The sequence below is a fragment of the Apostichopus japonicus genome, chromosome 21 (genome assembly GCF_037975245.1).
Source record: "Apostichopus japonicus isolate 1M-3 chromosome 21, ASM3797524v1, whole genome shotgun sequence".
Lineage (NCBI taxonomy): Eukaryota > Metazoa > Echinodermata > Holothuroidea > Aspidochirotida > Stichopodidae > Apostichopus > Apostichopus japonicus.
Genome location: NC_092581.1, coordinates 8,122,202 through 8,139,293, shown reverse-complemented (window position 1 = coordinate 8,139,293; position 17,092 = coordinate 8,122,202). Strand labels below are relative to the sequence as shown.

Genomic DNA, 17,092 nt, shown 5'->3' with positions numbered 1-17,092 from the left:
CATTCATATGGTAATTACTTCATTGCGTCGCCCGTCCATCTACCAAATAAGGAGTATGACGTCAGTGGGCGGTGGCTCTTTTCCCGCTCTTACTGGCCAGTACGTTGCATGCACATTGTATACGGAGTTGACTACTCGGTGAACTTTTAATATGCGAGACTCATTGACGGGCAGTAGTGTATACACAGAGCGAATGACGAAGCAATTGATTAACATACATGCTTGCAATTAATAAATATCAACCGGTTATCGAAGGCCGTCTTCCATTTGGCAAAAAAAAAAATAGTTTTGGATGTTGCTCACTTTTGTAGTACTTGATTTGAGTGAAAGTATTATTTGACATTGGGTTTAGTTTTCTGTTTTGTTTGTTGGCCATGATTAAATGTGACATGGCTATATTATGCAAAGAATCAAAGTAGCGGCTAGCTGCCCATAGGCCTATATGGTGAAATCTGATGAATTTGGAAGTTTTTTTTTAAATAGCAAGGGTGGAAGAGTAGATCTATAAAGCAATCACTATGAATGGTCTTCTCGAGAACAACAAGGCCATCAAATATGAAATTTGTCCGATTCTAACTGGGGAATAATTGACAGAAAAATAAATGGAGGACGCCCTTTACTGAGGTCTCTATATACGGCTCTGAGGTTAGTTAGAGTTCATATAAAGGAACTCCAAGGTTATAGTTAAAACAATAAGCGTTGCACACGTTGTCCCTGATTTAACTGAATAGTATTTCAACGAACTGTCTAGAAAATCAGGCATGTCCCATATACAATTAAAATACTGCCGTTTTTCTCTTCTTTTTTTTAGAGCATTGTGCAAAATCAATTTTCCTGGCATAGCAGATTAGGAATCTCGCGTTTATTTCCCGTTAACATCACTCACCTAAAAAGAGTGAGCAAAGTAAGCGAAATGCAGGACAGCCTGGGGAAATGGTCTTTAACGGATCTTGACGGTGTGGACAAAACTGTCCCAAATAAAAGAGAACTACTGGGATGATATGTATCAGTTGAAAATTGGGAGGGGTTTCGTTCGTTGAGAAGAGGTTGAAACTCTTATTGCTTTATGCAAATGTCTGATGTTTCGTTACAGGTTTATACCGTGAGCACGGCGGTCCATTTTTGAGGGCCTAGGTAGGAGGAGAGGTAGCTGTGAAGATGGGCACCAGTATCCCTAGTGGCTTTGCTAGGGTTTCAAGGATCCGGTTCAAGGGTGGAGGCTGCGGCCATTACTCTTTCTTCAACGAAAGTATATACTTGACACAAGCCATAAAGGTAAAAACACAAAGTTCTTTATGGCTATCTAGTTACTTGACAAGAAGTTGCGATCTATTGGCTCAAAATATTGGAACGAACGCACTGGGTCCCCGGATATTGGGGTCCTGGTTCAATGAATAGCGTATTGGTATTGATTGCAATATGATGGAACTAGTTCATATGAAGAGGTAAACCAAAGTATCATATTCAGTTGACATAGATTTTGTTCAGAAAAACTTGGCTTGTCTGTTTTTGCGATCCAAGGCGTCGCAAAAATATATTTCTCTACGAAATAAGAGAACCCCAAATATATTCTTCAAAAGACAGAGACGCCAAGAAGTATATCCTAAGTACGTTGTTGCGCCCCTGATCATCCCTGATGCAAACGAAATTTCGAGTTATGATCAGTGCTAAAGTCACATGGTCAGCAAGATCATGCGCTCATGTGAGCCAATTCTTCAAGGTATTCTCTCTATTGACATCAAATGATATTTGACCTTTCACCAGAAAACAATAGGATTCTTGTATTCACTATTTAAGACAGAAACGCATCAAATATGAACTTCCTTCAACCTTTGCTTTTGGATTTATGTGTTGACAAGGTTTTCAGACAGTGACCTCTGTTGACCTTTGCCTCACGCATCTACTTTACATAGACACCTTTTGCCTTCGGCAAGAAATCAGGACTGGAAGCACATGTACCCAGATGATGACATATTATTTTTCCTCTCAAGTCCTAGGGACTATAGAAGCAAGGCAAGCCACACAAATCCTGCCTAATCACACATGTTGCTCCTTCCAACCATTTCAAGCAATGTTCAGTTCCACTTTTTATAGTCTTTGCTATAAGACCAAATTTGAGCTGTACTGTTATATCTGACTTGGACTCAGATTGTAAAGTTACTGGACTCAGATGCAAAAGACTCTGGTGAGCTGGACTTGCCTACAACATTGGTCATGTTTCTCTCATTGACTGGTTGTATATGACTGAATGAAAACAGTTTGGAGAACTTTGTGAGTATAGTTCTGAGAAATGTTATATGACAGATTCTCAAATCCAATCAGCATACTCCCCGAACGATGTTATATATACACAAACAAATAATATAGAGATAATTTAAATACTGATTATAAACTAGAGTTTATTTTCATCCACCATTACAGTTCTTTACACAATTTAGAAATATTTATATCCATTTCCGTGCAATGTACAAATATTTACACACAGTAAAGGGGATGACTGAATTTCCATCTGTATCTTGGTCATTAAACACTAACACAAGGAAACCAAATATTGTACATAGAGAATTAAAGGTTCAACTTACAGGCAGGAAATCCAGCGAGCAGTGAATTGTACGAATAAAGTCTCAACAAAACTATGGCATGGACAAGTTTCAGAGCATCTGACCGAGACAGGCAACTACAAATATGACTAATATTCCAGAGGTGGCAAAATGCAGTTCTACAAATGTTGGAAATGTGCTTCTCCATCAATAAATTAGAATTGAACAATACTCCAAGATTTCTAGCACTGAAAGAGATGTCAATTAGTTCCTCACCAAATTTGAATTTGTCGACAGACGACAATTCTGTAGTAAAAATTCCTGGACGACAGGAGTACAAGCTCAGTTTCCAAATCATTCAATAGAAGGAAATTGTTCGCCATTCAATCCTTGATATCAGAGAGATAATCCTCAAGTTTCACTTTTGAGGAATTAAAATCACTATTCGAAATAGATATATAAATTTTTGTGTCATCCACTTAAAAGTGAAATTTCACATCATGCTGACGAATTAATTTATCCAAGGGGGCGCATATACATGAGAAATAACAGGGACCCTAACACAGAGCCTTGTGGAAGACCAGTCTAAATCTTGGAAGTATGAGTGGATATGCAAATTTTTAATTTTAACACGTTATGAGTGTGATCACTTAGATTAGACTGTATTTTCTGTGTATTAGACTATACAGTTCAGTCACTTGAATTGATGAATCTCTGCTTTTCAAAGGATCATTTACTCAAACATTAGAAGTGTTACAGGAACACAGCCTTGAATAAGACCAGTGTTTTCTAATGGTCTACAAGATATCCAAATTATCTTTGTGCCTATTAACATCATTTAATGATGATGGGTTAGAAATACTGATGATACTAGGAAGCAAAACATAGACACTTAAGGTAGAATTATTTGACATGCAACACAAATCCAAGACATGCATATAAATTATCGCCACAAACACCCCTAATGGAATTAGGAATGTATCTCATCAAGATTAACCCCAGTTTAAAAGTTACTCTGCAAATATTATCAAAATATCAAGAATTTGCTGTTCAGAAATGGATGGACAGTTTAAGTCAAGACTAAGCTAAAGCGAACATTAACTGAAGCAATGAGAATGATGCAATGTAAGACATCGTCTTGGCTACTATAAGACCACAAGTCACCGATAGTTGTACTGTATTGACCAATTGCTAAATCCAGTTGACCATGACAGAGCAACTGTTCCACTTCTTCCTCATCCACCCCACTCCCCCCTCCCCCCACCTCAACAAAAACAAATTGTAAAGAGTAAAGGATTAGCAAATGAGCTGAAAGTATTAAATCAACATTGGCTCATATCATATAGTGTATACCATTTGCATATTTATTTCAATCTAATAATTAAGCTTAGATGGCTTTATACATAATGATATAGTATGATATTACATCCACATAAGCTGGCACTTGAAGAGTCACACTTTATGCACAGAGTCATGAAAGAAGCAGTTTGCCTTACATATTAAATCAATATATCAGCCATAGAACTTCTGGGAATTGAATACGGTTATATAGTTTACCAAGAATAATTATTTATTAAATGAATAAATATATCATAGCTGAACATTCTGGGAATTGAATACAGTCATATAGTTCACAAAGAATTATTATCCTCTATTATCTTGCTTTTACAAACAGCATATTCCGCATAACATTTGCATTTGTGAACACAGTAATCTCCAGTAGGCTTGAGTACGCAAATTCTCTACTAGCTGGCGCAACTTCCACCCAATTATCTAGACTGCAAAAGATTCAGAACATGGCTGCTCAAATTTTTTAAAAGTAAATATGCTGCCATGACTCCAATTCTGAAAGAGCTGCATTGTTTACCTATAAATCTACGCATAGATTATAATATCCTCATTTTGGCCTTCTGTGCTATTAAATTTAATACCACAAGCTATTTATGTGACATCTTACTCAACAAACTAAAATAGGCTGGCCATCTAGATCAAAATATCTTAACCAGCTTATTGTTCCTGTGTCTGGTTTCAAAATGATTGGGGATCGCGGCTTTTGAACATGCTCCCTCACATTTGTGGAACTCACTTCCAGTAGATCTTTTGGGATCTAGACTCACTTTATCAGTCTTAAAACTCATCTATTTTCACATTAATGTTATAGGATGATTTCTTTTTCTTTCTTTACTTTTTGTCATCACCCGTAAATTATTATTATTACTATAATTACTATGATAGAGCGCTCTACCAAAGATCACAGCGCGTAAAGCGCATTGAGCAACTTTTGTTGGATTCTGTGCTATTTAAGCTAATTATTATTATTATTCTCAAATGCTTGGTACTTCCTTCATACAAAGAACTAAAAGAAACTATAAACTTAGAATGTGTAACAGAATAGTTTTAAATGCATTTAAGAAATATAGAAAATACAGAATAATGTATTTAAATGACCCTGACTGGGTAGCATTGTGGTAATTCATTTCAAGGTGTTTCAAGGTGTTATTCATCATAGCACTAAACTTTGTAAGATAAGGACGGATATTACTATAACATTCAAAGGTATGCCGTAGTATCCAATGTACAAGGTATTAAATTATTAAAAACTGCTTCAAAATGAAATAGAGATACTTCCTTAAAAGTAAAACTTTAAAGATATATAGTACAAGAAAGAGCTAGAGGGCTGACTTCTGGGAAAGTTTGATGGCTGTCTCTTGAGCAATCTGGGCAAACCTCATCTCTGGATAAAATTCCTAATAAGTGTGTATTATGTGATAAAGTTAACATATTTCTTGTATAGTTATACTGACCATTGCCTCTTGTAATGCCTTTATTCTATGTTCTATCTGATACACAGAATCAGCTTAATATTTCATTGGCCATACATCGGGCTGCGGGACGTAACTTCAAAGAACCACGCATGTTTTTGATTTGGCTTCATCCCCACCTCTAGGTTTGACTGGGCTTACTGGATCTGTTGACGATCCTTCATCACCTTTCTTTTTCCAAAACTGCCAGGGCTGTAATTGATAAAAAAAAATATATATAAAAAAATTAAAATAATGGCTTTTCTATTCTAGTTTTACATCAACAAATATGCTGTGTGTGTGTGTGTGTGTACTAGACAGATGTCACATTCATAAAACGTTTGTGTGTAAAAATCATCTATACATGAAATTGAGAGAAGTTTTTGTGTAATAATTATCTACATATCAAAATGAGAGAAACTTTAATACAGAGTCATCAAGCATGTTTGGGAATGTTCGGCCGAAAAGAGTATCATTTATAAACAGAGTTTAATAATAAAACATCAGAACAATAGATTACAACTAGAAGTAAATAAATTGAAACAAACTAATATATGTAAATTCAAGAATAAGACACAGTCTCTAAACTATCAAGAAAATAAGCCAATTAATCATAAGTCCATTAAAATTAAATTTTTGTTGCAATGTCTCTTCCCAATACTAGTAAACAAAGCAAGAAAGTAAAACAAGATTCTGCTGTTAAATATTAAGGAGATAAAAATTATTGGAAAAGACCCAAGCAAAAATCAAGTCATCATTGAGCAAAACGTATACACAACTGGTGAGCTATTGTCCATGAAAGGGAAATGTCTATTACATGTAAATGAAACTGCTAGTGTAGCAAACAGTGAAAACCCAAAGGTCAATCTCTTCAAGCACCCCTTCTTCTGCACCACCCCCCCCCCACCCCGACCATGCCATCTCACGTCAGTGACCAGCATAAATTCAACTTTTGTCACTGGCAAAGTGAATTTAATACTGTTTTACAGGATTTAAGTAATTATTGTCATGCATGTTCTGTATTTTACTAAAGGTCATCCTGTTATTAATCAGCCACTACTAGTTTAAAACACATTCTACCAAAGAATTATGTCATTTTGTTGATAAGTTGTTGCTTACGACCAGCACTTTATAACCAAGATACTGTTTCCCTGTTTGGCTATTTTATTACAAGTTAAGTTCTCATCAACATCAAGGGTTGTTTTATAATTTTTCTCCAAGATTAAACTTACAGGAATCATCCAATCCACGAAAACAAGAAAGCGTGAATATAAGGTAAAAATAGAGGTAGAAAACAGGAAAATAATCAAAGTAAATAAAACTGAGTGAGTGAGGGTTTTAACGGTGTTATATACTAATGGGTGCAGGAGAAGAAATATATGCAAGAAAAACATGCAACTTATTGAACACTTAACATGAATAAAAACCATGAAAATCAAAACATTAATAAACATGCCAAAGTAGAATGGACCAAACGTCATAAACTTTCACACTGGCTATCAGCATAACACTATGTAACAGGTTATCAACATAAGTGACTCTATTAACTATGTAACAGGATATAAATATTAAGCTACATAAAACATTTTCTTAACATTAACTAAGGTAACAGGTTCTCAACATTACACTATGTTACAGGTTATCAACATAAGTGACTCTATTAACTATGTAACAGGATATAAATATTAAGCTACATAAAACATTTTCTTGACATTAACCTATGTAACAGGTTCTCAACATTACACTATGTAACAGGTTATCAACATTAAACCAATATAACACATAGTTATGTTGGTTTACTATGTAAAAAGTCCTCAACATTACACTAATTAACAGGATATCAACATTAAACTATATAACAGGTTATCAAAATCAAACTACGTAACAGGTTATCAACATTAACTATGCAACAGTATATCAACTTTAACCATGTTTTCTACATTTAACTATGTAACAGGTTATCAACATTAAACTACTTAGCAGGATATCAACATTAAACTACTTAGCAGGATATCAACATTAAACTGTGTAACATGTTTTCAAAATTTAACTACGTAACAGGTTATCAACATTAAACTATGCAACAGTATATCAACATTAAACTATATAACATGTTATCTACATTAAAGTATGTAACAGGTTATCAACATTTTAACAGGATATCAACATTCAACTATGTAACATGTTATCAACATTAAACTATGTAACAGGATATCAACATTAAACTATGTAACATATCTTCAAAATTAAACTATGTAAGATGTGATCAACATTAAACTATATATGACAGTTTATCAACATTATACTATTTAACGTGTTTTCAACATTAAACTATATAGCATGATATCAATATTAAACTATGTAACATATCTTCAACATTAAACTATGTAACATATCTTCAACATTAAACTATGTAACATGTTATCAACATTAAACTATATGACAGGTTATCAATATTAAACTACTTAACGTGTCATCAACATTAAACTATATAACAGGATATCAACATTAAACTATGTAACAGGTCCTCAACATTAACCTATATTGTAATGTTCCAAAGTTGTTGTAAAAGATTAGTTATGGAAGGACACAACAATGATGTATACTGGTGCAATATAGATATTGTGCTCTCTGCTACAGCTTAGATGTGACTAAAGAAACAATAGGATGCATGTACAGGGTGCAGAGATGCAGATAACCTATGACCTTAATCATGTTATTAGTGTGTTTTGAAACTTTAACCAGTTTGAGGTGAGAGGATGGTGGACTGGTCCATTATGTTGCTAGGGGTGTTGCTATAAGGGATTGGTAGAAGATACATATAGATATAGTTTGAACATTACATGAACTACAAAGCACACAATAACTCAGCCGACCACCATTGATGTATCTCCAATTAGCTGGACTGCCACCAGCCATGGAGTATAAAACTAGTAAAACTAAAGCTAACTTCTAATTTGGAAATAAATTGAATCGATCATTTTCTCACCTTTCTCTCTTCCTCAACATTTGTTGGTGCTGCTGGTTTCTTCTCTTCTGTAATCTTTCTTTCATCATCACCTTTTCCTTTTATCTCCTCACCTGGAATCTCTTTCATTTTCTGTTCCTTGATTGATTTATTATCTCCTTTTTCTTCTGTTTGTTTGTCTTGTTTAGTTTCATCTTTGTCTATTTTCTTGTCTACCTCTCCACCTTTAACCTTCTCCTTGCTCTCATCATCATCCTCATCCTCATCATCATCGTCATCATCATCGACATCGTCATCATCATCATCGTCATCATCATCGTCATCATCGTCGTCATCATCATCCTCATCATCATTCTCATCCTCCTGTTGTCTTTGATGTTCCACTTTTGTGACTTCACTTTTGTCTTGTTTCAACTTTGAAGCTTGGGGGTTTGTTTCCTTGGCAGCAATTTCTTTACTTCCTAAATTTCAGTCAGAGAAAGGAGATGTGATAGTCACAAACATGTTACCCTTCCTGCCATTAAGTTTCATTCAATAATCACAACTAAACAAAAGAGTTGTAACCATTCCCCTCTTCTCCATAATTCCTCAGAGGTGGGCAAGAGAGTAGACAAGAACTGTTTTATAACTACAGTGAAAGACCCTAACATGTTTCCAGTTCTTCATTTTGATAAACCTGAAACTTGTGTCATGACGCATAACAAAACTGTTAAGCAATGAAAGCATCCGCTTCCATCGTCCCATGGCATACAGACATACACTTCCCACAATATATGTGGACAAATAATAAAATTTATAAATTGTGTGCAATGTATACTTGCAATGTATTTTCAGTGGGCAACATCCTACAGCAATGTAGTCATAGTTTACCTCTGCCCTTTTCAGAGTTAGGAATCAGTTGTCAATGTCCAACAGTTTCTGTTGACTGATTCCTGTTACATAGTGAACCAGTAAGATATTTTCATTATAATTTTAAGACCATATATACTGACATTAAAAATTATCATGGCAAAGCAGCCGATGTTTCTATAATAATTTTGAAATATAATTATTACATTATTTATAATGAATTGTTTTATACGCAATGCTGAACACCAAGCTGATCTGCCATGTAATGGGAACATCAAGAAAGTTAGACATTCATCTATGCATTGACCCATAATCTAGTCAAGACATCTGTTTCACAGCTGTGTTATCAGTAAAAGTTGGGAAGATTTTTTGCCCACATTGCAGACCATTAACATTATCTTACACATTCTTTACATTGACCAAATAACAATGTTTATGAAGAAATTGTAACCAAACCTGTCTTTTCCGTTGGTTTTGAAGAGGATCTGGAAGAAGCCTCTTTCTTGTTTTCTGGAAGAGCCTGGCAGAATGAAAAAGAAAATTGTTGTTTACTGTCTCGTACTTTACAAGGAAACTTTCAGTGCAGTGCATTTCTCATGGTTAGCAGCCAATCAAAATAAGGAATGAAATTCTTTGGTACACACAACTGTATTGGTACATATACAATTAATAAATATAATTATACAGGTCTATTTGGCTGTAATCAAGAATTGTAAAGTGTGTTAGTAATGTCAAACAGCCTATTAGGTGGAAGACTACTTAGGAAAGCATTGACATTGCAAGAGGACTATGCCCCTGATAGGAGATCACCACCAGTGAAAACTAAGGTATAAGTCCTTCTGAAGAGTAATTAATGTGTTCCTTTTAATAATAATCTGCAAAGACCTGATATAGTTGATGAAAATATGGTATTTACCTATTAAACTTACTAAAAATGATGTTCAGACTGCATTCATTACAGATGGAATTCATCTAATTAAAGCATTGAATCAGTTGTTAAAATATAATGGTAAGGTCTCTAACACTAGCAGAGGTTCAGCGCTACAGTTACTGACAAGGCAGGATACTGTGTGGCTAACTACATCTACACACACTTTGACCAGCATGAATGTGCTATGTCTCTTCTGTCAGGGCAACTCAGGTCAGATTGGAGTCAAGAGATGAGTGACTCATACATTACATCTAACAAGACATAAAGAAAAAGAAACAATCCTTAAATCTTGAAATCTTTCATGAATGATGCACAGTAGACATGAAAAACATTAATCAACTACGTACAACTTCATGTATTAAGAATGATAGATTACACCTCCCAAAAGAAGAGAAATATTAGTTCTTGAAAGCATGAATACAGACCCCCAAAGGTTTGCTTGATGAAATTAGCCAGTGCAACACAGCAGATGGTATAAGATAGGAAACTAAGGCTGATACAGAGAGAACACAATATTTCTTCCTTTTCTTGTCCAAAGTTGAGTCAACTGGTAGCATATTACTAACAGAGACTTACAAAACTAGGCTAGCAAATTATATGACGCATGTCTTAGTAATTATTAGTAATGCATATGTTGTAAAAATGCTCCTTCCTATGAAGTTTTCATTACTGGTAACTACAACAGTAAAAAATACAAGAACCCATTTATCAATCTAGTGAAACTTTGCAGTATGAGATTTAGATAAATTCTATTCTTTCAACACTTTTCTTTGATTGTAAAGCAACTCATTGATCATGTTAAATGACAAGAAGTCGACTTTACTTCCATACTGTGACCTTGACAGAAAACCAAAGTTGACATCTGACAGCCTCAAAACAAAACTCGGTCTGTTTGAGGGACCACTACACTACTACAAAACCTACTACAAAACCTTCTATCAAAAGCAGCTTAAAGGGATCTACTTTGAAGGTGTTAAGTGTGAGAATGAGAATGATAGGAGAATCAAGTTTGCAGATGAGTGAATGAAAGTAACTCATTACATGACCATGGTTTGCGAAGGATAGCACACGCAGAGAAACAGGTGAAGAGAATCACACTGCTGAGAAGGAATAGTTAATGATGAAAGCAAGAAACATCCTTTTGATGTTGTCATAGAGAGCAGAATAGAGACAGCAGACATCAGATCATATACCTCTTGGGAACTTTTGAGATTTTGCTTTGCTGCTCTGTGAAGAGCTCCCGGGTCATCATCATCACTGTCATCATCATCATCATCATCACTGTCATCATCATCATCGTCATCATCATCATCCTCTTCACCATCTTCATCTTCCTGTGCAGGTCTCTTCTCTTCTATGACCTCCAGTCTCTGATTATTATTTTCGTCACCAATACTAACATCCTCCTAAAATTATTTGGTAAACACATGTGGAAATATCTACCTGATGCTAGCTCTATTATTACGGTTTCATTGCTTATGCCATCGCTACTGACATCAAGCCAGATCAAATAGCTCCATAACGATATTACAAAGATTGGCAACCGAGTTGTGTCAACAGTCTGTGTTAGATCTCACACAATAAAACACAGACATTTGGATCACTTAATGATCTTAATTCTTTTGTTCTGGCAGAATTAAACAAAGACATTTGGATCACTGAACGATCTTAGTTCTTACCTTCTGGTAGATGAAAAACAAAGCCATTTGGATCACGAATGATCTTAATTCTTTTGTTTTGCAAACACTTTCTTAAACTAGTAAAAAAACAGACAAACCTTCTTGAATGGGAATCAAGCACAGAAGTTTTCAATCCCTGGTTACTCAGTGAATCTATCTCTTAAACTGAAATGACTGGCTCTCTCAAAATCTTTTCAATAGTTTCATTTGGTAAATTCTCCAAGCTTTCTGGTATCTCAGTTAGGGTGCATCCTGGTTAAACATTACTCATTGTGTAATTCCATACATGTGACTTAAGGCACCTGTCATTCAGTTGTCCATAAAATCTAAATACATGTGTATTCACAAAATTTTATATATCTTGATAGCCCTACCATTCTCCTTCCAGGAATTGCGTTGAATTAACTCAGCACAAACATGTTTAATACGGTACGATAGTTCATTAAGCATAGAACCAAACTTCCTGAGGTCACAGAAAATAAATATAATTTGAAATATCTTTCCTTGTTGAAAAACCAAATTTTACATCCAAGAAATCTGCTTACCTTTTTCTTAGATTTATGTTTCTTTGATGCCATTGGCTTCATGTCAGATCTGTTTCCACTTCTAGAGAAATATGTCTGTAAGGAGATCAGACAGAAAACATCATGGTCAACCTACAGGGTATTAAGATCTGACTGAAGGCACCAGTCCTCGGCAATAAACATATTACTTCATACCTATGACTGTTGCCCTTATTTAGATCTCAAAGAACGTTTAAGTGTAAAATGCTGTTTGGAGGTAAACGGATTATAAACATTTTCCTTCGGCAAGCAATGTTTTGTTCCAAATATTAAATCCATTGTGTGTACCATTTTGGAAAGAGAAAATATTTTAAACATGTTTAGCTGCTTTCATGGCACGAAAGAAGATACAATTTGATGGTTTTGGTGTTACAAACATGTGAGAGTGGTTCGTCAACGGGTGTACCATCATCTGCTTCATCAACGCCGCTCTCTCCATCCTCTTCAGAACTCCCTTCATCGCTTTCTGATGACTCCTCATCCTGCTTCTTGGAAGTTGACAAAGGATTCACTTTGGAATCTGTAATTCAAGAGTGAGGACACATGATACTGCTGAGTTATACTTAAAAGTATATAATAAATAAGTAAATATATTTTTTGATAAAAGTTAAATAGGCTGAAAGATTACAAGGACAAAGATTATACAAACTATGTCAAACAGGATTGAACCAATTACCTAATGATGACACTTCCTTTGTTTACCAATTAAAATATCCAGACTTAAAGTGTAGTTTCCTAGTCAGTATTCTAATTACTCATTAACTTTGTTTTTAAACTTTGAAATGTACGTAGTGCAGATATACAAAGTCAGTGATATAGCAAAGGGAAAGACAATAAATGTTGAGGTAACATCATTTTATGCTAGTGTCCCTACAAAACTCTACAAGTTATATTTGCCATTCAAAGTTATATCCCTCATTCCTAAAGGATATTGTTCACATAGTCTGACATTTTTTTAAGCAAGGGTTTGAATTGACATGGATCTTCACAGATATAATGAGAATGTCAAGTGCTATCAAAATTTGTAGTTGTCATGGTAACTGAGGTCAAACGTCACTTGATCTAAGGTCAAATGTATATGTTCAGTGAAGTTTTGCTAGCAATGAGATATGCAACTCCATGCCCCCTTGAGGCAGGAGGGTGGGAGGGGATACAGAGGTAGGTCTACTAGAGATACTATCGATGCAATATTGGGAGAAGAGAATTCTAATCAACATTATGGACAATCCACCTGACTAAAAAACACTGTGTCTAACAACTTTTCACATCTAATAAGCAAATATTTCAAGTCTATATATATATTCTTTTAATTTGTAAATTAATTTTAACTGTTAGAAAGCAATGTGTTGGTTTCACCTGTCAAGTCTTCACTGATGTTTGGTATTCTCTGTTGATTGAGGCCACCATCACCTGTTGTCCTGGTACCAAGACTTGGTAGTGTCTTAGGAGTGGAAGTACTTAAGGGTGGTAATGTTCTAGCCAAAGGTGGAAGAGGTGATGTCTGCATACAAATGATACAGAAAATATTGTAATAAATCTGCCCTGGGTAGGACTGAGAGTCAAGGACATAGAAACAAGCAAACCAGATTGGTGGGTCGGCCTGATGGATTAATGTACGTCAAAGTCCCCTGCCTTCAATGGAAACATGTAACGTTACTATGTTAACATGTCCTACCGACTACAGGACTACAAAAAAATAAGCAACTTGTCAAAAAGAACTGCCATCTGCCTGAGCTAAATCATTACATCCTTATAACTGTCACATAGCTCATAATGGTCACGTGACAGCAAAGGATGAACACCACTCAATTACCTGATGTTACCAAATATTATGAGCATAACACAAGTAATGTAGAATATATGTGTGTGTTGGTTTCAATTAGCTTATATCTGCAAAAATAGTACGTAATATAATCAACATTTCCCACTCCATGTTAGTGACTACCCACAACAATATCTAGCACTTCACCTGACCTTGTTAAAATAATGGTTTACAACTTCAGGGACCAGCATCATAATACAAGTAAAGTAGTATATATGTGTGTGTTGGTTACATTTAGCTTATAGCTGCAAAAATAGTAAGTAATATAATCAACATTTCCCACTCCATGTTAGTGACTACCCACAACAATATCTAGCACTTCACCTGACCTTGTTAAAATAATGGTTTATAACTTCAAGGAAAAGCAAGCTTTAACATTGTTCCTTCATAGCAGAGCAGATGTTGGAAGCAATGAATACAATAATATTGAAAGACATACTGTGTTCCACCATACACCCCAACTTACTATAATATTGAAAGACATACTGTGTTCCACCATATACCCTAACTTACTATAATATTGAAAGACATACTGTGTGTTCCACCATATACCCTAACTTACTATAATATTGAAAGACATACTGTGTTCCACCATATACCCCAACTTACTATAATATTGAAAGACATACTGTGTTCCACCATATACCCCAACTTACTATAATATTGAAAGACATACTGTGTTCCACCATATACCCCAACTTACAATAATATTGAAAGACATACTGTGTTCCATCATACACCCTAACTTACTATAATATTGAAAGGCATACTGTGTGGTCCACCATATACCCCAACTTACTCACATGTATCCGGTCACTCTAAGCCAGCTGCTTATTACTGATAACTATCACCTTATAACCAAGTCATATCTTTCTTCAATTTTTATTCCAGTCATGATGTCATCACTTAAACATATTTGAGCTCAAAAGCATGTGTGTTCATGACTGAATCAAATTTCCCACAAACATTATTTGGTATTTTTTTTTACATTTCTGTTTTGTTATTCTTAATAGTTTGCTCAAATGTATGGAGTTTAGCCCAAATTTAAGAAACAGGTAACACACAAGGATTAAAAATGTGATAGTAAACTAGAGCTCTGTAAGTTCTGAAATTTGGGCAGTCAAATAGTAACTGATCAGTATAAGGTTATAATGGAATACATAATGTTGTTATCATAACTGCATATTGCACTGGGTTGTAACATTGTATTACTCTTCCCAAATGGTATAAAACCATTTAATATCTCCTGATGAGTGATTCGTACAAGGTTTAGCGCAGTGAAGACATATTTGTTTCCCACAAGTTAAACGCAAGGAATTATTGATCTGGTATCGCATCGCAACATGCTACGGATTGATGCTTAATGGGCAAATCGCTAATGCAAAGAAGTATACCTAGCAGGATTGTACACAGACTCTACAGTATTATTTTGAGGTTCAGAGCCTTCAAGGCTGCTACACAAACTTTGAACACTATATTATTCCTATATAACACTATATTATTGATTTTGCATTTGCAAACCCTTTACGTTCCTTGTCACTGGTGTGACTTTGGTGCACTAGTAACTTGTTAAATATTTAGCTACATTTTCTTTCCCACTAGCAGTTGAGTATGGTATCAACAGATTGTAGTAGTAAATTGAATGCAAAAAGTAGTATTAATAGTGATAGTACTAAATCAGCTTGAAGTGTCAAGCAAATGAAAACAAAAAAGTTTCTTTACCTCTCTTTGTCTTCTCCTGCCCCTTGCTGTACCACCTAAGGATCCATTTAATGATCCCTGAAGTTCAATAGATTCGGCTAATTTCTTTAAATTTTCTCCCAATTGTCCATCTTGTGGAGGTCTCTCCACTGTATTGGAAATTCTTTGATTAGTTTGTTCCGTCTCTGTTTCAGATTCTGAAGAAACGCAATCTCGGTTAGGAGTTCTTCTTCTGGCTCTTACAAGAGTGTGACAACCCCCACAAGAAACCTAAACCAGAATGAAAACATTTCATGGTTCCTTGCTGCTGTTCATTAGTTCCATTCATAGGGAAATTTCTAACAAAGCCCTAATACAACAACAGTAATTTATGCTCACAAACTTTTGTTGCCAAAGTAATGCTAAGCCCTGATATCAATTGCAACACACATCAGTGTGTGAAGACTATCTACCATTATCATCATACCAAGTTTGACGAAATTCCGACTAGTAATAGTAGCCAAGTAATTGCAATTTGGAGTATTTCACGTTTGACCCCATGACCTCATTAATATTCATGAAATGAGCACCAACATCAACAGGGATAATCTACTTACTATGGGCCACCCACTCACCAAGTATGGTAATGATTGGTCATTCCCTTGTTGAGTTATTGTGCATACAAACTTTTTATAACGAAATAATGCTAGCCCCCCCCCCCCCCCCCCTTATAAACATGCATGATATCAATTGCAACACACATCAGTGTGTAGAGACTATCTACCAATATCATCATACCAAGTTTGACGAAATTCCAATAAATAGTAGCTAAGTTATTGCAACTTGGGAGTTTTTCACGTTTGACCTGTGACCCTCATTAATATTATTTATCTTTGAACTCGTATAACTTCGCACACGAAGGTCACATTGGGGTCAACCTATTGACATTTATGATCTGAAGGCACCTTTGACATCTGAAAATAGCATCGAAACTGTAAAAATCCCCAAAACACGAAAAGGTCACCAGAGGTCAAATTGAGGTCAAGGGTCACCCAGATGCGGGTTGACAAATGGATTACATTGAAGCAACTCCCAACCTTAACGGACAGTTCGTTCTCAAGTTATCACAAAAATACTAGTTTTTTATCATTAATTGACCTTTGGTGACCTCGGATCACATGACCGTTAAGTTTGAAAATATTCCCCTATACCATTTGCAACTTGTCCGAAAATATCAACCATGTCACACCTTGGAACTG

At 35.3% G+C, this 17,092-nt stretch overlaps 1 protein-coding gene and 1 long non-coding RNA gene across 3 annotated transcripts in view; one reads left to right on the top strand and one right to left on the bottom strand.

Moving 5' to 3' along the window:
- The first annotated feature begins 151 nt into the window (after window positions 1–151).
- Window positions 152–5,528, top strand: LOC139963127 (uncharacterized). The gene is made up of 3 exons (XR_011791509.1): window positions 152–645; window positions 1,094–1,275; window positions 5,392–5,528. It is a non-coding gene; the product is annotated as an uncharacterized lncRNA (long non-coding RNA).
- Window positions 2,380–17,092, bottom strand: part of LOC139963125 (X-linked retinitis pigmentosa GTPase regulator-like) — a 45,482-nt gene continuing 30,769 nt past the window's right edge. The window contains exons 9-16 of one of the 2 annotated variants that reach the window (XM_071963664.1): window positions 15,876–16,124; window positions 13,688–13,832; window positions 12,709–12,851; window positions 12,314–12,388; window positions 11,283–11,495; window positions 9,615–9,678; window positions 8,331–8,770; window positions 2,380–5,554 (exon numbers count right to left, since the gene is read on the bottom strand). In XM_071963664.1, coding sequence (XP_071819765.1) covers window positions 5,441–5,554; window positions 8,331–8,770; window positions 9,615–9,678; window positions 11,283–11,495; window positions 12,314–12,388; window positions 12,709–12,851; window positions 13,688–13,832; window positions 15,876–16,124 — 1,443 coding nt within the window. In that variant the 3' untranslated portion in view covers window positions 2,380–5,440. The remainder of the gene's footprint in view (window positions 5,555–8,330; window positions 8,771–9,614; window positions 9,679–11,282; window positions 11,496–12,313; window positions 12,389–12,708; window positions 12,852–13,687; window positions 13,833–15,875; window positions 16,125–17,092) is intronic. The other variant, XM_071963665.1, reaches the window with a different exon arrangement.